This window comes from Leopardus geoffroyi, chromosome C1 (genome assembly GCF_018350155.1).
Source record: "Leopardus geoffroyi isolate Oge1 chromosome C1, O.geoffroyi_Oge1_pat1.0, whole genome shotgun sequence".
Classification (NCBI taxonomy): domain Eukaryota; kingdom Metazoa; phylum Chordata; class Mammalia; order Carnivora; family Felidae; genus Leopardus; species Leopardus geoffroyi.
Window position 1 is genome coordinate 27204301 of NC_059328.1, and position 25367 is coordinate 27229667.

The following is a 25367-nucleotide window of genomic DNA, read 5'->3' on the forward strand; positions in this document are numbered from 1 at the left end:
TCCTAGGCATACTTACAGGATTTGGGGGTGGTTTGTTGCTGGGTTTGGTGGTGGTTCCTCAGATTTATGCCATCTCCTAAGATGTATTATTTTGGGGGGAGAGGAGCCAGTAGCCTATGCCACTTTATCATCTTAATAAGGACCAAAGCCCCTACTATATCTTTACTGTTTTCTTTTTCAGTGTTTCAATGTTGTATTTTACGTGTCTCTCTTACACAGTTTTACAAATATATCCAATCTGTTAACTTCAGTTTGGAAGTGGTGGTGGTGGTGACGGCAGTGGTGGTTTTAATGTCTAATCTGACAACTTTTGCCCATTAAGTGGTCACATTTTTAAAAAACTGCTTTCTCCCCCTTCATTCCTGTACAGTTTCACTGACTGAAGTATTTTTTTCTTCCGTCTGGTGCAGATGTTACATATGCCAGTTACTAATTGTTAATGGTGTCCTCAATATTTATGACATGAATACTTGACTTGAATCCAGGACCTTAGCTTACTGGAAGGACCTTAGCTTACTTTAATTTCAATCATCATTTGACCCCCCCCACACCCCACCCCAATCTTATTTTGTTGTTCATATTTTAACTCCTTCTCTTTATTCTCCTAAGTAATACCTCTGGGAGTTTAGTAGGCCATGTTTCCCTGGAGTGTCAGCTCAGTTCAGCAGTGACAAGATCTGCCATCTTTTCCCTTGTTCAGCTGACATTTTCCTTTGAGAAGCCACATCTCCCACATCTCTAGATCACCCTTTTAGACTGTGCTCACCACAGGCACGCTCTGAAGTACGTATCAGCCACTGTGCTAAGGAGTAGAGACAAGACGATGAGTAAGGGGACACTGGTGCTTTGGTAATGCTGAGTATTTCCTGTACTCAACTGGAAATATGCCTAACAGGACAGCAGCATTGGTTTCTGGGTTTTGTCCTTTTTTCAGTGGGAAGAATAGGGAATGAAAAATTCATCATCTCGGAGATAAAAGCATATCCTTCAGTGAGCTGTGGCTGAGGTAAGATGTAGAAATGAGCCCCACACCCCAAAATAGGACAAGTCCAGAAGGCCAGTAAGTGATCAAGTCCTGGTCTCCTGCCCACCTTCTCATCCTGTGTAGCCTGACCTGCAGCCCTGAGGAAACCTGTATCCCTGGCCTGAAGCGATTCAAGCTTTTGCTTCTGTGATTACCTCCAACCTTCAGGATGGGACAGCTGCCTCTCCTCTTCAACGTTGCACTAGATATGCACTTCCAGACCAGTGGTGCTCACAGTGTGCCCCCGGATCTGCAGCGTAGTGTCTCCTGGGAACTTAGTAGAAAGGTACATCCTCCTGTGCCAGACCTCCATCAGGAAGTCCACAGTCGATCCCCCACAGTCTGGCATCAGGCCTCCCAGGCTTTTGATCCAGCCCACAGACTTCTGCGAAGCCCGAGTTCTAATTCTGTCATTTATTGTATGTGGACCGAGTTATTTCTTGCTATGCCTCAGTTTCTGTATCTGTGAAAACAGAGCCAATTCTGCTCATGCCCAGGGGGTTTTTGTGCGCAGGGCCTTGGGTAGAGTATGAGCTCCATTGTCCTCTCCCCTCCCCTTCCTGGGAGACAGACTGTACACCAGCCCTCCTCCTACCCTACGTGCTGTGCAAGCTGCTCCATGAACACTGCACTGTGTTCTGGGGCATGAGGCCACCCATATTGCTTTGAAAATCCAAAAGTGAAGCATAGGGGCCCAGAAATCTAAAGTCCACACCCTGGGCATTAGGACACTCTGAATTCCCTGCTTGGTTCAGAGGGTGGGGTGAAGGTGGAGGAATGAATCATTTTTGTGTTAACAGAAGGTTGGAGAAGAGGACAGAAAACCCCCTCCCTGAAAGCCAGGGGGGAGCAGCTGGCCAGCAGAGGCCGGGAGCCTGCACCAGTGGCCAGGCAGCGGCTGAGGCAGAATCTCAGCACCATCAGCCACACACACTAATGCCAAGGCCCACAACTTCCTTACTGGAGGCTATCGCATCCCAGGGATGCATAGGTGGCTGGACCCATGGTACAGGTCAGCAGTGTAGCACAAAGCAGCACACCCAGCAGGCACACATACAATTAAATAGCATGTTTAATCATCTCACAACAGACAGTAGTGCAGTAGTGTAAACTAAGTTTCTTTTCAAAAAGTCACTCCCCCAAAGCTCCCATTCCCCAACACCCAGGATGACCATGGCTGAGGAACCAGTGACAGGGCCAGAGGGATTCAGGAAGTCTCTGCTCCAAGGAGCTAAAAGTCTGTCCAGGTAGCCTCACAAGTAGCCGAGAGCCCTATGAGGAGTTGATGTGCGCACATTCTGACTGACACACACACACACACACACACACACACACACACACACATGCAAGGGACACACAAGACAGACACAGAGGAGACCGCCATGGGGCAGTCGCACACATGCGCTCATGCCATCACATTCCAGTCAGCGTCTGACGGTCTCCTGCGGGCAGGGCATGGGGGCCTGAGCCCTGAAGCAGCAGGTCAGAAGGAAGGAAAGGGTCTGTGGCCAGCCCAGCTGTCTGACAGATGGCCCAGCAGCCAGAGGGGACCCTCGATTCTGGAAACAGCCAGTCCTCCCCTAATCTCAGGCTGGACACGGGCATCAGTGGTGAGGACGGGGTTCCACTTTCTCTGGACCTAGCGAAAAGATAACGGCTCTGTCCCAAAGAAGAGAACAAAGAATGTGCCCACAGGCAGGCTCTCGGAGCAGGAGGCTGGTGGTGCTTGTTCTACAGCCAGGACTTGCTGTGCGGGTGCCCTGGGAGCAGCAACACTGCCAACAGGGAACTGGAGAGGCAGCTGGGAGCTGGCTGGACGGCCCTTGGAGCAGAGGAGGGGTTTGCGAAAAAGGAGGCCCTGAGGTGAGGACATTTGGGGAGGGGGGGCGGCTACCAGAAGGGTTTTAAAGAGGAAACCTCTTCGTTCACAGCTTCATTCAGGGTTCCCGGAGAGAGTCTCTGGATTCAGGTGCCAGCAGCTCTGGTTGAGGGTATTAGGGTGGAATGACCAGCAGACGCTGGGAGAACAGCTGCCCACGGACACGGGAGGTATGAGAACCAGCCTGGCAATGCTCTGGACTCGCACTGCCCACCCCTACCCTGAGGAAACAGACCAAGCAGCTACAAGATCTCCTCTCGTGGGCTCCTGGCCTTAAGTGGGGTCTGCCCGTTGGGCACGGAGCCATTCTGACCATGCAGGAGTTTGCCCTTCTCTCGGTCTGGCCACGTGAAGATGGCATCATCACTGTCCAGCTCCGACTCAGAGCGCATCAGGCTGCTGCTCAGCATTGGGCCTTTCTGTTTGATGCCTGCGAGAGAGAGGAGAATCCAGGCTCAGGAGCACAAAACCTTCCTCGGCCTCAGCCACACCCTGTACCCTTCTCCCAGCCTGAAGAGGAACAGAGGGACAGGGGAAATAACAGAACTGGGTTGCAATGCGGATTCCTTGTCTCCAGTATCTATTAGCTTTGGTTAACAGTGCCACCTAATGACCCATTCTCCTCTTGTTGAAATGTGCAATGTTTTATCACCTCCCTTTATGAACAGGATGGAGCTCCCACAGGAGGCAGGAAAGCACGACAAATGAGAACTCAGCTCTAGAGGACAAACTTTTCACCATACCCCGGCTCAGCATGGATGGTAAAGGGCTTGCCCGAGTTCCCGACATAGAGTGAGTACGCAACCTCGCTCCCCACAGTTGCTTGCTCTGGTTCCACTGTGTGGGTGCTAGAAGCAGAGAGCCTGACTGGAGTACCAGGGACTCCCAGAGACAGTCCCAGGCCATCAGCGCATCAGAACACACAAACAAGGACCCATAAGAAGCACCTAAGTTCAGAAAGGATGCCTGAGATTCTGCAAGCCATTGCAGTCACCTTCACTACCTATCCCTGTGGCTGCAGAAACCACACCAAAAAAACAAAAAGCCACAGGATGAGGCGTGGGAAGTGCCAACAGAAAACCCCACGTGGTAGTGTTCTGGGCCCTACACCACCCACCCTGGAGCTGACCTACCTCCTTTTTGAAAAAGGTGACCAGACAGGTGAGGTATGTTTGAAACCCCATATCCAATAGTCACTCTCCCTTCCCCCTGGTCCCACCCAGATCCCCCAAAACACTGAAGTAATGTCCTGAGATGCTTCTTAGCCATTCTGCCCCTTCTTGGCCAGGAAAGCTGATACCAGTGTCCCAGGCTTCTCCAGTGTGGCGGGAACAGTGGGCCAACATAAGAACGAAGCCCAGGGGAGGCTCAACCCCTTCCCCTCTGTGCCTGTGAAGCCTTCCCTCCCATGCCCACATGAAGCTTCCCTTCTTCCCCAAAGCCCTCCTTCCTCCACAGCTGGAGAGGACAGGAGCGGGAGGGGGAGACATGCACCCTGCACCACACCAGACAGCACTCACCCAGGGCCTTCCCACACTCACTCCTGCTCTGCCTGGAGAACTGAGCGATCTCACCCACTAAACAGTACAAGCTGGGCCTGGACAGGAGCTTCTGCAGCCACACTCCTCAGAACAGCCACAACTGGAAAGAATTCAACTGCCTGTCAACAGTACACCTGCCAGATGTATTAATACAGTGGAAATTACACAGCAGGAAATGGACAAACTACTGCTCTGCCTGACAGCACATCGGGAAGTCATAAGTGTAATGGTGAATGGAAAGGGCCAAATACAGTGATTCCCTTTATATAAACTAAAATATCAGAAGTATGTTGGCAGGAGGAAGAGGATGACGGGAAAGAAAGGGAGCTGATTATATGGGCACGTTCACTTGCAGGAAACCCATCCAGCTGTCCGTTGGGCTGAACCACAAAAAACTACCATTTTTATGGGTTCAAAAAAGTCACACACTATTAATTTCGTATGGTTCAATCTAATATGCTTCAAAAGAAAGCTTTGGAAAATCAATAGAATAGCAAAAACAAACCCAAAACCACAGTCACTGAACGGAAAGCAGGTCTCCTGAGGCTTGCCTTGGGAGCTCACCCAGGCGGGTGCACCGGCTCCCCAGGCAGCCCTCATCAGAGCTCAGCCTGGTTCCCAGCAAACAGGGTCTCTGTCAGCGCGCTTCCACGTGCATTACCTTTCTTCGCAAGGGGCCTGTTAAATCCACGCTTCAACCTATCAGCTTCCGTGCCTTACGTTGACAGGCTTGAATCCCCTTCTCGCCCACCTGCTAGTGGCTCTGCTCTGCGGTGCACCCACTAATCTGCTGAGTCCACAACTGATCTGCTGGCCAGAGCCAGAAGACCAAGCGCAAGGGGGCTCTCACCTGTCCCTCAGCTACACACTGCCCACAGAGAAGGGCCTCCTGACTCTCCTCTTTCTCCTCCTGGTGACCCAGATGCAACTGGGCTCTCCCTTGCTGCCCCCCCTTCACTGGATGTCTGCCTCCTGCCCATTTTGCCTCTTCAGCGCAGCACTTCCTGGTGCTATCACCCAGCCCTGTGTCCCCCACCCTCTCCTTTCTTGAGCCCCATTCCCTCTCTCCTCAGGAGCCTTACCTCTGTCTTCTGCCTCACCCTGCTTCACTTCTAAAGGACTTTTTTTCAATATTTAGGGCTTCCATTTCCTCACTGCATACTTACTGCTGGAACAACCTACATTTTCACTTCTGCTACCATTCACCATTCTACTCTAGCTCTTTAGGTGACCAGAAACTTCCCCAGTGTCATCTTCATGGACAATTCTTATCCCTGTCTGCAACAGCTAATACTGCTGACCGCTCCCTAACGGTGCACCTCTTCCCTCACTGACGGCCCTTCATGGGCTCCTCAGCTCTGGACTCTTTGGTCCCTCAACATTTTCCCCAGAAGGGATGTGACCCACTTTTGTTTTGGCCCTCACCAGCATCTAGAAGATTCTTACACTGACACTTGTAGTCCAACTGTTCTACTGGGTTCAACTGAATTCATCTTTTCTTAGCCGGCACTGCACTGATGTCTTAATTGTGTCTACAGAGTCATTCTCTGTCCCTCAGGTCAGAAGTCAGCCCTGACCTTTCCCGTCCTCCATCCTGTTGACCCCATGTTGGTTGAGTCATCGTCACCTCCCTCTCGGACCACTGCAAAAGTCTCCTTGCTGGCCTCTACATGGGATATCTCCCTTTCAGTCAATTACAGGTGTCATTAGAGACTAATTTTCCTAAGCCAGCACTTTCAAGATGGCACTTCCTGTCACCATGAGAATTAATGCTTAACTCTGGCTGATGTTCAAAACCTTCCGCACTTTTGTCCTCACCAATCTTCCAGCCTCATTTCCTCAACACCATTCGCAAGCGTCCTGAAGCAAACACTTCTCTTCTCCGGCATTTCCTCTCCAGTACCACCCAACCCACACCTGCTCAGAGCAGAAGCTCCAGGACCAGCCTGCACGTCTCCTTTTCTCCCACACCCCTCGGCTAACATGCCACAAACTGCATCAAGTCTTCCCTGCAAAGGTACCTGGAATCTACGTGCCTCTCCCTATCTTACTATCTCTCCACCATTAGGACATTCCACCGAATCCTCTTTTACCTGCTCTTGCCCCTCTGATTCCTACATAGCAGCCAGGGTTGTCTCTTTTTAAAATGTAAGCCAAATCAGACCATTCACCTCCTTAAAAAGCTGCCTGTGGCTGCCCACTACTCTCAGAAGGAGCCCACAGCTAGGTTCCTGCTCACCTGTGCAGCCTCGTGCCACTGGCCCCGTGCTCACCATGTCCAGTATGTCACCTTCCTCTATTTCCTCAAATGCCCTCTGCTGCTTCCAGCAGCTGGCCCTTTACCGACTTTGCTCCTTTGCCTGGAATGCGCTTTCACAGAGTCCTTATGTGGCTAACTCCTACTCGTCCCTTGGGTCTCAGTTCAAGTGTTCTTCTTTACAAAGACCTTTCATTATCACATGCTGTGTATCTGGGAGTTTGCATATTTCATGTCTGTCTCATAGAAGCTCCAGAGCAGCAGAGTCTGTCTGGCTCACCGTATGTAACTGGTATCTGGCAGAGGGCCTGGCAAACAGTGGTCTCAATCCATATGCACAGAGGAATAAGACACAATCTCTGCCCTCACCAATGTCACTGACTGGTAAGGGGACAGATACAGAGCTAATATAGGGTCAGAAATTCCAAAACAGTCATGCGACAGATGAGCATGACATTTACAGGTTAAGGGAGGGATGATGAAGATGACAAAGAGCTTTCTGGACAAATATATGAACCAAGTCAACAAGGCGATAGATCTCAGAGAAGCCAACAGATGAGAGCTCACCCAAGGCCACGTTAGCCAGACCCAAAGTCAGTCACCAAAGGATTTCGAGGGGTGGGAAAACTTTCAGAGTAACATGAAAACAACCTTGGCCACCAGCTGGGGGGTGGACTGTGCACATTTTTACCTCCAGGCTCCATTTCAGTGTTTCTACTTCTCTGGTTTTACAAGCCCCACCACCTCCAGGTACCACCCCAAGATGTTCTCTAACCAAGGGGCGTGGGTGCAGAGCCCAGACCGCCTGAGAGCATTTTTTTTTTTTTTTTTTGCCTCTAATGTGTCTGTGCTCCCTCAGTAGACTGAAATTCTGAGGGCAGAGCCAGGGTGTCAGAACTCTCTGTTTTCCCCTCCAGCCTCTCCTAATACAAAGCTTTAAGTATGAACATGTTTGATAAATGCTTTGTATAAAAACAGTTCTGTTGGCAGAGTGTTTAGGAATAGCCCCACCTAGAGTCCCATAAACAGGCGATGCAGGTCCTGTGGCCTCATGATGAATGGAAACCTCACCCATGACGACACCCAGCCAAGGAAGGGAGCCCCTGCGCACCCTGACCTCCAGCCCCATCACCCAAGCCATCTCAGTGCTTGTGCAGTTGGTGATTCCTTGGTGGGAGGCACCTGAAAGACGAGTCCTGTGCACTGGGACCAGCAGGGAAGCTGCCCTCCTGCCTGTTCTAAGCCACCAGCGGAGCCCATGGATCTATCTGCCAGATATAAGGTAGAGGAAGATGGAAGAGGAAGGCCAGCTGAGGAAGAGGCCAGCTGGAGACACTGATTTCAATCCCACTGCTGCCACACCTTGTTGTCTGCCCAGAAAGGACAGACTTGTTGGGCCTAAGAGACCAAGGTCCCTGAGCATGACTAACAGGGGGCAGCATGAACAGCTGAAAGCCAGGAGGAATCCCTGAGGGGAATGAGCATGCCAAGGAAAGCAAGAGGCTTAGTCCTTCTGCAAAGAGAAGCAATACTGAGAAGTGAGCCCCAGATCAGGGCTCACCCAGCAGGCAGCTTCTGCCAGTGCAGGGCAAGGTCAGCCCTCAGCGTTTAACAAGCAAGAGTCAAAATGCTTTTCTAGAACAAACAGCTGTTAGCAACACATTTAGGAGGGGACTATAGTGACAGTAGCTCTTCACAGGGAGAGTGCACAAATCTAGAGGCCTCCATCCCCAACCCCCAGGGCCACTACCTGCTCGGGAGGTTGGCTTCAGTTCCAGGCTCTCCTGATCCGTGGCATCTAGGATCTTATACTTGCTTTTCCTCTTGGGTTTTCCTTTCTGCCTGAAAAACACAATCCCCACAGCTGCTCAAGAAGGGGGTTCTGTGTGAGATTAGGGAGCTCACCACAGGGTGATGGCCAGACTACATAGAGGGCCCTGTCCTGGTGAGAGCTGCTTAATGGGAGGACTGTTTCCCCTTACTTTCGCAGCTGCAGGAAGGTGGCGACTGTGATTTGTTTTTCAAGTAATGCCTCACCGATTCTGGGAAAGGAAGGTGACTCTGACTATCTTACCATGGAGCCACCACTCCACAGCAGCAAGAAAGGAGAGACTGGTTAACCACACAAACGTAATGGGGTACAAGCTTGTCCTGCTCACCACACACAGGCCAGTAAGTCAAGGGGAAAGATGAATGGGGTGAGAAAAACGACTTCACTCAGAAAATCAGCAAACCGAGGAGATGGCGGACTCCTGTCCCAAAGAACCATCTCCCCCAGCATGATATTTGAGCTTTTCTGTTAGGGTGGAGGAAGTGGGAGGAGGCTGGAGTCGAAAGATGACTGATGTCTGCAGACATCCAAGGAAGGCTGTGTAACTTCTCTGTCCTAGGTTGGTTGATATCTGTAGGAATCTGATCATGTTTCTGTGAATCTCAAACATAGCACAGGCATATCTGAAGGTACTTGCTTATCTCCTTGAGTGAGGTAGGTCTCAGGTTAAAACAACAGTTTTTTGTTCATCTCAGCTATAAGCAAAATTCCTTCGATGATTAACATGCCTACGTACAGGGCCCAGCAGAAGTTTCTAAGCTGTAGGTCACAGCAGCAAGGGAAAGAGGCAACGTGGAGTCAGGCACAGTTTCTCCCTATTACATTAAGAGAACAAAAACCCTGTGCTTGAGGGGTGGGGGGTGAAAGAAAGCATCTACTAATGGTGGTTGTCTCAGGCTGGTGGAAATTATCAAAAATTATTTTCACTTTCTAGGTTTCATGTGAAACCTAGGCTCAATATTGCAGGCTCTATCTCAGCTCTGTCATGTATTAACTGTGTGTCCGTGGACAGGTGGGGTTGTTTTCCTGGGCCTCCATTTCCTTAGCTGTAAGATGAGCAAAGGTTCTCATATACATTAAAAAAAAGGTATTACAGGGGCGCCTGGGTGGCTCAGTTGGTTGAGCGTCTGACTTCAGCTCAGGTCATGATCTCACCGCTCGTGAGTTCGAGCCCTGCGTCAGGCTCTGTGCTGACAGCTCGGAGCCTGCAGCCTGCTTCATATTCTGTGCCTCCCTCTCTCTGCCCCAACCCACCCACATTCTGTCTCTGTCTCTCTCAAAAATAAACATTTAAAAAAAAATTATAATTTAAAAAAAAGGTATTACCTACAAAATGTTATCATGGTGCCTGGCACACAGCAGTGTAGAAATCATACTTATTATTAATAATGAAAAGCATACAATAAATATTCCCATTAAATATCATTTGAGAGGAAGACTCAAACAAAAAAACCTAGAACACTTAATCATGACTAATCGAAGTCTACAGTTACGTGAAAGTACATAGACACGTGAATCCCAACTAGAAAGGAAGGCATAAAAATTGAGAACTCATGTGTCAAGTGGTGAGACAGGTGGAGTGGAGTAATACAGAACACATATCCTACACAGATGTGACTCAGGTCCACATTCCAGGCCCATCATGGCTATGGCCACGCTTCCCAGGTTGTACATCAGTGCAATGACAGCCACTTGGCTGAGGGGTGTGTTCCTGCCCTCAGGAGTGGCAGAGGGTAAGGAAAGCCTTTCTGTGCATGCCTTGGGTGGGCCAAACGACTTTAACAGTGACAGGAAGGGAGGGACCCCCCAAGACTTAGCACCTTCCACGTGGAAAATGCCAGATACCTCCCTAATGAATGAAGACACAACTAGAAGCTCTAATGAATTTTCAAGGAGAATCCATCTTACCTCTTACAACAACAGATCACAGTCCAGGACAGGATTCCCAGGGCGACAACGATGACAAAGGAAGCAATGATAACATACAACACGCTCCACTCTGCCAAGAGAAACAAAATGGTGAGGGCTGTGAAGAGAGAGGGGCCAGCAGGACAGTCTGGGCTGCCTCGGCCTCGGGCAGGTGGCTTCGCTCTGCAGACAGGAAGGCTGCTCAGGGAAGGTGAGACCTTGCAGTTGTAGGCAGCTGAAACTTTCACCTTTCTAAACCATCCCTGCTGAGACCCTGAGGCAGTGTAGTAGGCTGTAAGGAGCTTTCCCAGAAGGAAAGGGGGAACAGACACTTGCAGACTTCCACTAGGCTATGGCACAGAGACACCCCGCAAAAGACAGGAGGCCTTGCAGCCAGTCTAATCTAGGCTGCAATTTGCCGTTGGTCTGATTTAAGCTTGGTTCTTTGTACAACACTGCTTCAGAGCTCTGCTCTAACCCTGAGCAGCGTGGAGGAAGGAAGTAAAAGTCCTCTGCAAACAGAAAATACACAGAGTTCTTCTCCTCGCTTGCTCATCTGCCTCGGAAACACCAACACCCACCTGCTCAAGTCAGAACTACAGTCAGTGCCAAACCGGCTGGCACAGTGCCAGGCAGAAAACTCACCACAGTTGCTGTCTCCGTCCCTCAACTGCACCTTGATGAAATTCTCCATCCAAAAAGGGTCACAAATACAGCGTTTGGTGAATGAATCACAGTGGCCATGGTCAGAACAGTTCAACTGGCATGCTGAAAGTAGTAGGAAAGGGAAAAGGTCAACAGGAGTCAGAGCCAGACTGGCAGCTGCCAGCGCCCCTGCTGTGGCCCGTGGGGAAATTCCTTGGACACCCACCCCGAGGGCTTTTACAGCTCGGGCATATTGCCCGTGATCATCGCCACGGTCAGATGAAACTGGAGCAGTCAGGCCACTGAAGACAGTTCCGGCTGCTTTTACTTATTGTTACTCTCTGCCAGCAGTACGTCATCTTTCATGGCCCACAGACCCCCCACTTCTTTGCATCGTTTAATTGCCAAATTAAAATACATGGTATTACAAAGGAAAGCAATTATATTGCACATGTTTTTTAAATATTGAAGAATATAAAATTCTAAGCTAATTATACATATACATGTGTCTTTATGAAAACATCAAGTAACAAGATTTAGAAGCGAGTCTAACAACTGTCATGATTTTGAAGTAGTGATGAGTAGTAATGATACTTCATCACGTAGTGTGCTATGACGTTATTTGTGATTCCTATTGCCTTAAAGTCACAGGTTCTCTTAATATTACTGGAGTTCGTCGCCCACCTTCACAACAGAGGGAAATAATGAACTTCAGTTAAAGGTGAGTGAAAATAAAGATGTCATTTTCTTCCCATTCAAACTCCTTGCCCCTCTGAACACTAGCTCATGGACCCATGGACCCCAGGTTAAAACCTCTGCAACAAGTCAGGACTCTTCCATGTCCCTGGTAGTGGAGCTAAGCGATTATATCCATGTTCCTCAAGAACAGGTGATGAAACCTGAGGACAGCAGGACTGTGGTGAACTGTGGGCACTGGGCAGGCTTGTATTCCCAGCTTCCCAGAATTACTCACTGACAGTATTGATTTCCAGGGCTCTGAATATCAGAAAGTCTGCTTTTTGCTTCCGCAGCTCATTCTTGAGCATCGCTGCCACCTCATGGCCTTTGAAGATCTGGTGGGGAGGCTCGTTTTGAACAAAAAATACCATCTTGGTGCTGCAGAGACATGCAACAGTATGAATGAGCTGAAGCCGTCACAATAATAGCAGTAGCTGCCATTTGCTAAGCACTTTATGCCAGACACTGTGCGAAGCATTAGACACATTCTCTCACAGCAAGCCAGTGAGAAAGGTGTTATCAGCGTCCTCTCCATTTTACAGAGGACAACACTAGGGCTCAGAGGGGTTAAGTAACTTGCCCAAGGTCACACAGTTAATTATGGCAGAGCCAAATTCCAACCCTGGTATGTCTGACTGCAACACCTATGCTTTTAGAAATGCCCTAAGCTGTCCTAGCTAACAAGACGACCCATTCCAAACAAGTAACTGGAGGTCAGGAAAATGGAGATTTGGTTACAACTACATCTCTGCTGTCAGCCTTTTAACAGCTAAGACTGTGGTGTGGTGCTGTTGGGTCTGTGCCTAGGTTACCTGTAGGACAAACCATAATGCTCTGAAAAATGTATGTTGTTGGACAGCATCAAAGCATTATCCATGGGTCAAAACAGCCAAATGATCATTACTGTGACGGCAACAAGAAAGACCCCACACAGTGGTGTGGCTGGTGCAAGATTATACTACCCCATGTCCAGAATCTGTTTGCTTTCTGTCAACTTCTGTCCAGGGCAGGCCATGTTTGATCTCACCTCTATATGGGCACAAAGTCTGCTGTCTATGCCTTGGCCTTAAGAGGCCTTTTGGAGAGCCCCCTTGACTCCATGTTAGTCTCACAAATGAACCTTCTCAATCAGTGGGTCACACTGGGTTGTAGGTGTGCCCAAGATATTGATCCCCTCAACACACAGAGTGGTTGGCTGGGACCCGGAGGCCCCAGACCAGTTGCTTCCAGTATAACCAGCCTTGTCTATTTATCCCAAAGTGCCATACACATAGCATCACTGCCTATGTGTATCATGACATAAAAGTTTGGGAAGCACTGTCATAAAAGACTTCATAAAGTCCTCTACACAGTGAGACTAAGGGTGGGGTATTATAAATTTCAGAATCAAGACACAGACCTTTGTCATAAAAATGTGTGGTCCATTTCTCATTATTTTCTCCCAGTTACCTAATCCATGTGAAGAGTTTCAATTTCTCTATATATACCAATAACCCTCAAATATTTATCTCCTCTCCCCTAGTCTTTCCAGAATGACCACATCTACATCTGCAGAAGCTTGCTGGGACATCCACCCCATCCGTATCTCTCATAGGTACCTCTAACCCAACAGGTCTCAAAATAAACTTACAATAACCAGCAACCGAGCACTCTCTGTGTGGTAGGGATACGAACATTCTCTTATTTAACTCTCAGTAACAATCCTACAAAAGTGTACAAGTGGCAGGCTAGGCTTGGAGAGGGGCAGTACCTTGCCCATCATCCCAGAGCAGACACTAATGGAGCAGGGCTCAAAAGCCAGGTCTGTCTGGTGTCTGCCCCATGCTCTTTCCTGCTATCATAGACTCCCTGCCTGCAAGCCTATCCTCTTGAATTCCTCAACTTGGCCAATCAGTCCAAGTCAGAAACCCAGAGCCACCGTGCTGCTTCTCTTCCTCATGCATCGTCTTCCAGATGCAGGGAGAGCAAGTGTGCTGGCAAACCCTTCCGTGACACGTCCAGCAGCACTCTTGCTAATGTCTTAGCACTACTTCTGCCCAGCCAATCCCCACCAGCTTGGGTCAATCCAGGCAGCCACTTGCCCTGTTCCTGTTCACAGGCTGCAAGCAGAGATTACAAAGAAAATCCCTGGGGTGCCCGGGTGGCCTGGTGGGTGAAGCATCCAACTTCAGCTCAGGTCATGATCTCATGGTTCATGAGTGCGAGCCCCATGTCTGGCTCTGTGCTGACAGCTCAGAGCTTGGAGCCTGCTTTGGATTCTGTGTCTCCCACTGTCTCTTTTGCCCCTCCCCTGCTAGCACTCTGTCTCTCTCCCTCTCTCAAAAATAAATAAAACCACCCCCCCCCCCCAAAAAAAAGGTCTTATTATCATGCTCTGACCCGGTGAAACTTCAGTGTTAGATTCACCTGGAGAGCATGGAAATTTCAGGCGCCCAGACCTCACTCCAGACCAACTGAATCATAATCCCTGGGGTGAGGCTCAGGTAATGGCACCTTCATAAAAGCTCCAGGTGGTGCTATCAAGTAGCTAGAATTGGGAGCCACCACTCTAACCTCGTGTCTCTAACCTTGGATGAGATCTCAATGCTGCTCAAAGCCAGCATCCTTTTGCTGGAACTGCTGTACCTAACCTTTACCATTTTCTTCATGCTGCCCACCTCCTTCCCACCTTCTCAAAGCAGATGGCCTGGCCTCCACTTTCAGAGACAAAACCCAGAACGCTAGTATCAATGCTCTCGAATGCCATCCTGTCTCTAAAATCCATCCTTAACAGCACATTTTCCTGCCCTTCCTCCCATCTCCAGAGAAAGTGGCACACCTGCACTGCCCACAGCCAGTCCCCGAGACCTGCCTCTATTTGGAACCCACCTCCCCAGTCTCCACCTTCTACTTTTCCTCTGCACCTTCCCTGAGTCTATAAAAGTGCTCAAGTATTTCCTGTCTTTAAAAGGTGTTCTTTTGATCTACCTCCCATCTTATTTTCAGCACCAACCTCTTCAAAGAGTGTTTTATTTACCATCTCTGTATCCTCCAACCATGACAGAATTTGCCCTCTGTCCCCAACATCTAAGTAAAATGCTCTCACTGTAGTCCTGATGATCTAATCATAAAGCCAAAACCTGTGTCCTCACCATACTCTTCCTCTGTGGCATCTGAATCCCCTGGCAGCCCCTAGCTGCCAGCCGCCTCTTAACTTCCAGCAGACCACTCCCACCTGCTTTTTCACTCACTTCTCTACTATTGCTTCCTAGTTTCCTTTGCTGGCTCTTTTCTCCTTGCCTCATCCTTAAATACTGGGGTTCTCCAGAGTGCTGGACATTACCCCCAGTGGGACTCATCTGTCCTTCCAGCTTGATTCCTGCCTGTATGCAGTGATTCCCTATCTTCGGCTTTTCCTTCTGCCCCAAGTTCCAGCCCGTATTTGCCACTGTCTGATGAAATCTCTCTCCATGTAACCCATGAGACACCCTAAATTCAACAGTCAAAACTGTTATCTTTTCTTTGAAACTGGTTCCTTCTGTATCCGTAATCTCAGTTAATGGCATTCACCATCTATCCAGGCATCAAAACCTAAAGCCTCATGTTTGATGCCTCATTCCCCTTCATTCCAAAGAATTACTAAGTCCTGCTGATCTGCCTCTATTTTCTTTTCATTTCTCTCTTATGTCATTCCATTGCCACTACCTTAACTTAGGTTTATCACTTTTTTTTTTTTTAATTTTTTTTTTTCAACGTTTATTTTTTTTGGGACAGAGAGAGACAGAGCATGAACGGGGGAGGGGCAGAGAGAGAGGGAGACACAGAATCGGAAACAGGCTCCAGGCTCTGAGCCATCAGCCCAGAGCCCGACGCAGGGCTCGAACTCACGGACTGCGAGATCGTGACCTGGCTGAAGTCGGACGCTTAACCGACTGCGCCACCCAGGCGCCCCAGGTTTATCACTTTTTTACTAAGACTAGTTCAAAAGCTTCCTGGTTGGTTCCCCAGCCTTTAGTGTCTGTCTGTCTCTCTCTCTGCATCTCTCTATTTTGGTCTAGCCTCCACACTAGGGGGTCTTCCTTAAAAAAAAACAAAAACGAAAACAAAAACAATTTCTAATTTCCTTGCTCCAAAAACAAAACAAACAAAAACTTCACACACATAAAGGAATCTAACTTGAATCCCCCCCTTCCCAAACTATTAAAACTAAACTCCCTGACTTGTTTATGACTATTCTCCATCCACACAGCCAGTCTTATCTTCCACCATGTCCTGGGCCTGGTAAGTGCTCTGAACCATATGACTTCCTCCAGAGAGAACTCTGTACTTTCATACCACAGGATCATGGCTCATACTTTTCAGCTATTATGAATTTCCTCCTAGTCCTTCTATGCTTGCTCAATGTAAGTTTTACTTCTTCTGGAAGATCTTTGGATCACACCCTGCCCCAACTCCTCTGGAAGAATTCATTGGCCTTGCCTCTGTGTGTCTCCATGACACCCACACATTCTGTCAAATTCACCCTGTACTGATGTTACATACTCATCTTGATTATTTTCCCTATGAGACTATGGCCTTCAAGATAACGGACCTCTTCTGACCTTGTACCCTGGTACCCTGCTGCAGTATCTAGTACAGACTATGTGACCTGTACTAGAAGAGAAAATTTCATTAAAGAAATGGACACCATGAGTGGTTCTTGGTCAGAGAGCCCACCCTTCTCTATCTACCCACACTATTTCTTAGCTCAGTCAACAAGCCCAGGGGGCCCCTGGTCTTTCCTTTTCTCCCCCCATTCATTGCCCAGCTACCTCTGCTCCGTGTACGGCTGAATCTTTTGCACAATGATGTCGGAATCCAGCACCCCCAGGAGGACCCCAATCTGGCGGATGAACATCCCCTTCAGCCTCTCAGTTAGCTGACTGACGTTGACATCCAAGATGATCTCCACCAGGTTGTTTTTCCTGGGATCTGGAAAGCATGTGGATCAGTCATGGCTTTGGAAGTAGGAGAGTTAACACAGACCTGCCATTGTGTGTCTGTTCTGGCACAGGAGAAAAAGTAGTGAGAGCATTCAGGGATGCAACTGACCTCCTGCAAATGGAAAGGGACCATACTGAATTGCTACTAATGCAGTCTGGGGCTGGTGTGGAGAGCTCTATACCAACCTGACAATTACCACACGTGTGCTGGGGATCAGGCCATAACAGGGAGGCTAGGGGTTTGGTGAAGGGAGTGGGAAAGAAGAACACTTCGAGGTCTGTTCTCAAAGCTTCTGCCCAGCTGGCTTTGCTGAGCTCTCCAGGCCAAGTGGGGGATATGTACAATCTCTCCTGATCTGTGTCTGACTTTCAGTGCCTTGCTGTGCTCTGTCTACAACAATGGGAGGGAAAATGTCCATCTCACCAATCTTATTGATCCTGGAAATGCATCAGCCCTACAGGTTTGAAAACAGTAAACAAAAAATTTCCAGGCAGCCAAGAAACAAGGACTTCGCCTTAGAGCAATATCACAGCTGCACAATATTTTTACGGCTCTAGAACTGTGAGACCACTGTCCTTCATTTCTGTGTCCTAGAGGCTGTGCTACACTTGGAAGTTAAGTGATTAATCACAATACCTTATTCCCATAATTGGATGCACCATTTGCCTGTTCTGATGTATCATTTACATAATTAGTAGACTATCTGTGATCTGATTTTAAACACAGAAGAGACTTTACAGTGTCTTGGCTGTTGTCCTTCATAGAGGTAGGACAAGGACTGGAAGACCTGCCAAGATCCTTTCCCATCTAAGATACCTGTACATGAGCTTGGCCTATATAAACAAGAGTAGATTTAAAGTTAATACCTTCGTATCAGATGCTCAGGAATTTATAAAGCTCTACCCCACCCCACACTCACTTCCTCCCTAATACTAATCTAGCCTCAAAGCAAAATAAAAATATAGTTCTATGGAAGAAAGAAATTTTATCTCTATAAATCTGAAAAATGTAAAGGACATCAGTTACTTTACCTTCCTTGGATTGTCAGATAAAGCCTGAGGCTCAACTTATAAAAATAAATTGTTTTCTGCAGCTGTGTGCTGATGAGGCATCATGACTCAAGTTATTTCTCTGCTCAGATTCCCGAAGCACCCAGAGCCCTCTCTCATCTGTCACGTGGTGAGTAGGCAGTGCTGGACTAGGGGCACAAAGGCCTGGCTCTGACACAACTGCTGTGTGACGCTGAGCAAGCCCTGCCCTCTCTGAGTTTCAGTTTCTCCATCTGAGATGAGTTGGGGAGCAGGGATCCACACTCACTCCTGTATGGGTACGAGGGATACTGCTGGAACAGAGTCTCCACGGAATTTTCAGCTTGGGGTTTCTAGAGTGTTTAGAAGCTGGCTTTGCCACTTGACTCTGTTCTTGCTGGGCAGAGGGGGTCCCAGGACTGAGGTCCTGCTGGGCTGAGCCGGCAGTCCCACCCAGTCCCAGCGCCAGATGAACTCACCAGGCTTCACCTCCACAGTGGTCCGGTCTGTGTCACTTTCCCCCTTCGCATCAGTCACATGCAGGTGAAATGTGTAGGTGCCCTCAACCAGGTTGGAAAGAAAGAGGATCGGGTGGTGGTCAGAGTGATTCAGCACCTCCTATGGAGTTGAACAACATGGCTACGTTGCAGAGCAAGACCACACTCCTTTCTTGGGGTCAGGTACTGCTTCTGTTAGGACTAGGCCCCCTCTGGGAAGCTCCTGCTTTTGTAACAGCTCTGAAGCCCACAGCTGCCAAGATCAGGGCAGAGGAACATATTCTGTGCCATACTAACTTGCAGAGTGACCCTAGGAAAGTCATTCAGGATCCTTGGATTTCAGAGGGCAATCCAGGTTTGACACAAGACCCCTTGGTTAAAACAGATACTGGAATGTTTGGCTCAGCCTCCTCTCCCCATCTCACCACCTTGACCCCATATAGCTCTCTAGTTCCTGGCACTTACCCCTGCCGCTGGGCTCCCCTCATCTCGGGTCCAGAGGTAGCTGACTATTGCCTTATCATCTGAGGACTTGGAGCCATCCAGTTCTGCTGTGTCCGTGGGCAAGGTAATCACCACACTCCCAGTTATCTTGGCTACAGGTGGTTTGTTCATTTCTAACCAAAGAGACATCAATGAAATGACATAACATTCTGGAAAAGAAAGAATGCTTCTTCATGATGCTAATGGGGAAATTAACATCAAAAGCATTTTAAGGGGCACCTGGGTAGCTTACTTGGTTAAGCATCCGACTCATGGTTTCAGCTCAGGTAATGATTTCACGGTTCGTGAGATTGAGCCCCACATCGAGCCTGTCATGGAGTCTGCTTGGGATTCTCTCTCTGTCTTTCTCTGTCCCTCCCCACTCATGCTCTCTCTCTCTCAAGATAAATAAACTTTAAAAAAAAAAAAAAGCATCTTAAATGGAGAACTGTTTTAATTGCCTATCCATGCCAGCAACTAACAGTGTAGTAGAATTTTTTGACAATAAACCAACTTTTAGTTAGTTGGGGGTTAGGACCCAGTGAAGACCAGGCTTCAGTTCCCCTCTCTCCATGCTAAATAAAACCCAGGCAGAGCCAGAGAGCTCATGATTAATAGTATAAATTTGAAGCCACCAGTGTCACAGGTCCTGAGACTCCAGTCCCGCCCAGAGTGACATTCTTCTGACACCATACAGCAGAGGGAACAAGCATAGTTTTCTTCTGTGTCCTCCTAGCAGCTTCCCCTGGAAGGATTCCATCTCTTTGCTTGGGAAGCGCATGATGATTGGAAACAAAGGCCCAAACTGGTTTAAAGACCTGGAGGTTAGGTTTCATGCTGCTGATACCACAAATTCTCTTTACAGTATGGCCTAAAATGTTATTTTCTGAACATCTTCTTTTATTCGTTCCTTAATACTCTAATAGAGAAAAAGGAAAAAAAGACCTCTCTTCTCCTGCGCCACGCCCCCCCCGCCCCCCCCCCCCCCCCCCCCCGCAGCTTTGTTTACTCAGGTGTGTATTCTCTACTGAGCTCAAGATATTGTAGCTTGAGGCCACCTGCGCATCTCCCATCAGCTTACAGCCCTCTCCCAAGGCCATCACGGGTCACGTGCCTGCAAACCAGAGCAAGCCAATCAATGCTCGCCTCAAGTTGGCCTCAGCTGGCTCACAGGACGAGCAGAGCAAACTACAGTGCAGGCCAGTCATTCTAAGGTCTGACAGCAGGTGTCACTGCAGCTAGCAGGAGAGTCACAGAAACCCCAGGTCTCAGCAGCAGAGGCAAAATAAAAATGCAAAGGAAAAAAACCTAATTCTTTCCCTATTCAATTGAGAAGGAAGGCAGGGGAAGGGTGACAAGAAATTAAAAGTCACCTTATAGGCACTCCCAATTAAAGGTTGTTTTAGAAAAGCACATAACAGGAGCCCCTGGGTGGCTCAGTCAGTTAAGCTTCCAACATGGGCTCAGGTCATGATCTCATGATTTGTGAGTTCGAGCCCTACATCGGGCTCTCTGCTGTCAGCACAGAGCCTGCTTCGGATCCTCTGTCTCCCCCTCTCTCTCTGCCCCTCCTCCCCTATCTCTCAAAAATAAACATTAAAAAGAAAAAAAGTTCGTAACAGCTGCCCTTTCCCCCAACTTATCCCCCACCCCTTGTCTGTCATCAATTTCTGCAGCCAAAAAAGAGATGCCTGATTCCTCAGTTATCTCACCCAGAGGCTGCACCAACCCAAGACAGGGAGGTACCTTCTTTGACAATGACATTCACAGAACTTTGGCTTTGCAGGTTCCTCTCATCTTTGACGGTCAAGGTGAACACGTAGGTTCCTACTTGTAGCCCTGTCACAGTGGCGACACTGCTGTTAGCATTCTCGAGCTGCACCCCATCGGGTCCCCTGGACAAAGATGGAAACCAAAGGGTAGAGTTGTACCTGTCTGCTGTTCTTCCATCCCTGACTCAGCAGGAGCAGACAATTACTGCCTCAGCTGATGCACAAACTATTGTTTCCCAGACCTTGCGAGGACATGTTTAAAAATATTACATCTGGACAGAGTGTCATTTGGCACCAAAATACAGCTACCTGCTGATCAGAAAATTCCATTCACCAGCTTTCAAACACATCTAGCCTTATCCTTTTTATGAGTTTCTAGAACATTCAAACTCTGCTGTTCCAGTTTGTAAAAGGAAGAAAGCGCTCTGAGCAGGTCCCTGATCAAAAGAACGATTTCAGAGTGATGTTTCTGAAAAGCATTTCTGGCCCAGTAGTTGGTTCAGCTCTTGCCAGCAAAGAAGCAAAATGCGTTTCTTAATCATATGCCAAACTCCCTCCCACTGAAAAGTCAAGGAAAGGAAATGGGCCAAAGCTGCAGAGGAACTCTCAGCAAAACCATCCTCTTCTTAGCAGCTCTGAAGCAGAGCTCCCAGACAGGGGCCACAGAGGCCCCAGGACACCTTGCATCCTTCTTTCTCCCCTGTGGCCTCACATAGCAGCCTGCAGCCAGAGAGTGAGCTCTGTGCCAACATCCAGGCACAACTCTGCACATACCAGAGAGCCCTTCTGTTCAAGGAGCAGAACGCCCCAGAGAGCTTTGTTTAAAATTAAGAGATGACCAGAGAAATCTGCAGTCTTCCAGGTTTTTGCTTTATTTTGCTGTTTAAACATATAATCTCTGGCCCTAGTCATCCCTCCTGAAACAGACTCTCCTCCAAGAAGCTACTCTAAGCACTATTTCTGCTATACGATTTCTACTCAAATGAAGGTTTATCAGCTGTCTTTAACAGTTACGACGCAAACACACTGGGCTGAGGAGGATTAGGTTCTCCACAATAGACAAGAGCTGAGGAAATGAATTTCTAGAATCCAACTCACCAATTGTAAAGTCCAGTGGTTTCTATAGTCAAATTATAGCCCCTTCCCACCCATTTTGAATGCCCTAGTCACCAACAAAAACAAAAAAAAAAACTCAGTCTGTCCTTAGTTGCTACCTTTAGAAACTAAGAATGCTTTTTAACTCTTCCTTGGAATTCCTTTGCTTTCTGTGGGATCCTGCATACAATCTGAGTTCCATTTGTTATGGTTTAAAGGAGCTGAAAGAAACTGTGAGAACCAGAAATGGTTCGATTAGGTAATTCCAGCTTAATTAGTATTATTTTGGTTAGTGCCTTTGGCCTCTCACTAACATAATTGGTAAATGATGTCTTTAAGGAAACAATAACAGAGTAATGCTTTCATTGTGCAGATGAATTTTCAGTTCTCTTTAATAGCTGCTCTGCCCTATCCACACTGCCAGCCTTACCCAGTTAATTTTGAGCAACAGTATTTTTCTGCTCCATTACCCCTTCCATCCCGCCTCTCAAGTGTAATTAAACTATGCATTTCGGCAGATGGATTGTACCTGTAAAAGCACCAGGACCACAAAGTACTAACTGGGGACTAGCTGATGATAAGCATACTTTTTTCTTACAAAAATTATGTTATATCATTTTCTTAAGAGTTAGTTTAGATTGCTAACGTTTCTTTCTCGGTCACCAAGCCACCCCCATTGCCCCCTTGGATAAGCCAGTAAGAACAAGTGAACTCTTAAAAGCAAGTGACATTTTGTTCTTCAAAGGTCTGGAGGCTGCATAAATAAGGGTTTTGTGTCAATACTCACTGTGTTTTCTCCCAGAGATATGAGATAATTTTCTGATCATCTGAGCTTTTGCTGCCATCCAGGGTTGTGCTGTCCACAGGAAGGGTCAGCTCCTTATCCGGGCCTGCATCTGCTTGTGGAGGCTTGTTGTTTTCTAGAAGACAGAGACACAGAGGTCAAAAGAAGGTAGTTTGGCTGGGAAAAGAGAGGAGCCACCGGGACATATGTTCTGGAAGCCATCAGGACTCTGCCTCTCTGCCCAGAGAACAATCAGATATTGTGGGTCAGGGAGCTCATGATGAATATAAGACTGGAAGATATAAAACTATTCTGAAAGAACATGGCAGAACATAACGAAGTTGTAATGCCATGCTAAATTTGAAATGTAATACTATGGGAGTTCAAATGAAAGAGTCTGAGTGATAAGATAGGGCTTTCTTGAGGAAGTGGGCTTTAAGCTATCCCTTACAGGACGTGGTAGGTTTTGGGATAACAGAGACTCTATCTGCTAGGTCCCCTCGAAGGCACGATGACTAGCCAAAGGCAAGGGCACAAGCTGAGGCTGTGAAGTACTCTTTCTCTCTAGCTCTGAAGAAAGCACTTGGAACAGACAAGTGAAGTTGCCAGGGTCCCCGTGGACTGGTGCCTCCCACTACTGCTGTGTAGCTCAGAACCCAAACCCTCTTCTCCCCTATGGTTCAAAGGACCAGCCAACAGAGGAGTCTGCGCTACAAGGTTGGAACTTACCAGGCTGCACAATAACAGTCACTTGAGCAGTGGCCTGCTGTCCTATCGTGTCAGTCACTGTGAGCTGGTAAGTGTAGTCTCCTTCTTGCATGGCAGAGAGCTGCAGGGTTGGTGTTCTAACACCCTGGATGTATAAATACAGACAAGTGGAAAAGCAGACTCCCAGAATCACAACATCATACAGTAAGTCCTACTCTGGTCTAAATGATGCACCCAGTTCTCTAAAGCTAGTGAGTGCAGCATCAAACACTGTGGGACATCCTGTTGAAAGTAAAAGGTTCCCGTTTCAAGGGAACAACCTTCCCTGACAGCAGCACTTTCAAATAAAGTCAGAGCTCTCCCCAGGGAAAGGAGTACAGGAAACTGTGCACAGATAACCAAGATCATCAGTCTTTATGACTCAAGCCAGAAAGAAGGCCATGAGCATATAATAAAACAACATGCTTTTAAAACCATGTTCTTCCTGCTGAGGCCACTCAGTCATCAGAACAAAGCTGCCTCAGTAAAACATGGCAACTCAAGAGGTTATGCAACGCCATGCTGTCCCCTTGCAGGTTCATGCAGATGCTGCAGCAGCAGAGAAACCGAACATCATATCTAAACAAAAGCCAGGTGAAATGTGAGCTTTAAGTCATGCCTCCGATTTGGAAACACAGTGTCAGAAGGAACATTATACCCAATTTAGGGCAATGCAGGAACTTCCTCTGGAAGAGTGAGCAAAACCTGGCAGCCTCTGGGCTGAATCTAGCTTGCAGGCGTTGTGTTTGGCCTGCAGTGTCTTAGAAGTTGGAAATTTTCTTTTTTTTTAATTTTTTTAAGATTTTATTTTTAAGCAATCTGTACACTGAATGTGGGGCTCAAACTCACAACCCCAAGGCCAAGAGTCCCATGCTTCAGTGACAGCAGCCAGCCAAGCACCCCGAAAGTTGGAAATTTTCACATAAAGGTCTAGAATTCCATTTTCTCTTGAAAAGCTGGCCTATCTAGGAATATATGAGAGCATATTTCCATGTGGCAACAACCAGCTGGACCTGAGGCACAGATGGCCACCTCAGTCAGGGGTTATGTTGTATGATTAGCCAAAGGCCCTATTCAGTTTTACTCACGTTACCTGCCTGGTGACAGATCTAGTCTCTTCTTAAATATCTCCCGAGAGAAGATGCTCACCATCTAGCCAGGCAGGCTACTCCAATCTGTGGCAGAGCTCATTAAGATCTGCACCCGTGTAGCATCAGAGTAGACTGACTCTCTGGAACTGTTCTAGAACAGCTCCCCTTTTTCATCTCATCTTTTTCTCTAATACTAAACACTAAAGACAAAGATTTTGCTAATTAATTCTAACCTTCAATGTTCTATATAATTCTGACTTTGGTAATTACAATGGGGCAAAAAGAAGCCTCCATAGGGCAGCCAGCCTAGGAGCTCTGACTCCCCTGGGCAAGAGAAGGCAGAAGCCGCTCCCTCCTACCTGCATCTCCACCACTTTCCCCTTGCTGCTTGGGCTGAGTGACCACTCATAGCTGGTGATGCCATGATCATCGGTGCTCTGGTTCCCAAAGAGGATGATGGAGTTTTGGGGCAGGGTGATCACTTGGTTGGGGCCCGCATTGGCCACAGGGGGATAATCCACGGCTTTGTTCACTGTCAGGCTCGCAGTGGTAGAGCTGGTTGCTCCATCAGAGTCTACTACAGTCAAGCTATCAGGGCAGAGAAAGCAGTGCAGTCAGGGATGGGCTTAAGGAAGAGGAATGTATCTGAGAAGACTGAAAATTGAGGCTAAGAAATACCAAGGCAGCAGGGGTACCAAATGGTAACCAAATCTTTACCCATTCTTCTTGGAAAGACAGAATAATACTAAATGCTAACACTGAGTGCCAGGCACTCTTCCAGGTGCTTTCTATCTCACTAAATCCTCACAACAGCTCTATGAAGTACTATCCTCATTTTACTCCTCACATAGACAAGGAGACTGAGGCAGAGAGAGTCAGGACCTGAATCCAGGCAGTATGTCACCAGCACTGTTCTGGCCCACTGCCCACACTGTGTGTTCTGTGTGCTCGGGCCTTCACGAGCATTGTCTGGTCTGGCCACACAACAACCGTAAAGAGCAGGCATCCTTAATCTCACTTTACGGGAAGCTGAGAGAGGCTGAGTCATCTCCCCAGGGCTATACAGTGGGCCAAGGTGCAAGCCC

The 25367-nt window shown here is 48.0% G+C and overlaps 1 protein-coding gene across 10 annotated transcripts in view; it reads right to left on the reverse strand.

Moving 5' to 3' along the window:
- Positions 1-1336: 1336 nt before the first annotated feature.
- KIAA0319L (KIAA0319 like) overlaps positions 1337-25367 on the reverse strand; it is a 97561-nt gene continuing 73530 nt past the window's right edge. For 4 of the 10 annotated variants that reach the window (XM_045476671.1, XM_045476672.1, XM_045476670.1 and 1 more), the window contains 13 exons: positions 24642-24870; positions 23174-23297; positions 22448-22580; positions 20540-20688; positions 18776-18927; positions 18293-18431; positions 16614-16773; positions 12059-12201; positions 11086-11208; positions 10441-10531; positions 8452-8543; positions 3647-3751; positions 2079-3333 (listed from right to left, as the gene is read on the reverse strand). In XM_045476671.1, coding sequence (XP_045332627.1) covers positions 3146-3333; positions 3647-3751; positions 8452-8543; positions 10441-10531; positions 11086-11208; positions 12059-12201; positions 16614-16773; positions 18293-18431; positions 18776-18927; positions 20540-20688; positions 22448-22580; positions 23174-23297; positions 24642-24870 — 1828 coding nt within the window. In that variant the 3' untranslated portion in view covers positions 2079-3145. Of the gene's footprint in view, positions 1488-2078; positions 3334-3646; positions 3752-3772; positions 4579-7527; positions 7970-8451; positions 8544-10440; positions 10532-11085; positions 11209-12058; positions 12202-16613; positions 16774-18292; positions 18432-18775; positions 18928-20539; positions 20689-22447; positions 22581-23173; positions 23298-24641; positions 24871-25367 lie in introns of those variants that run through there. The other 6 variants (XM_045476673.1, XM_045476675.1, XM_045476674.1 and 3 more) reach the window with 4 other exon arrangements.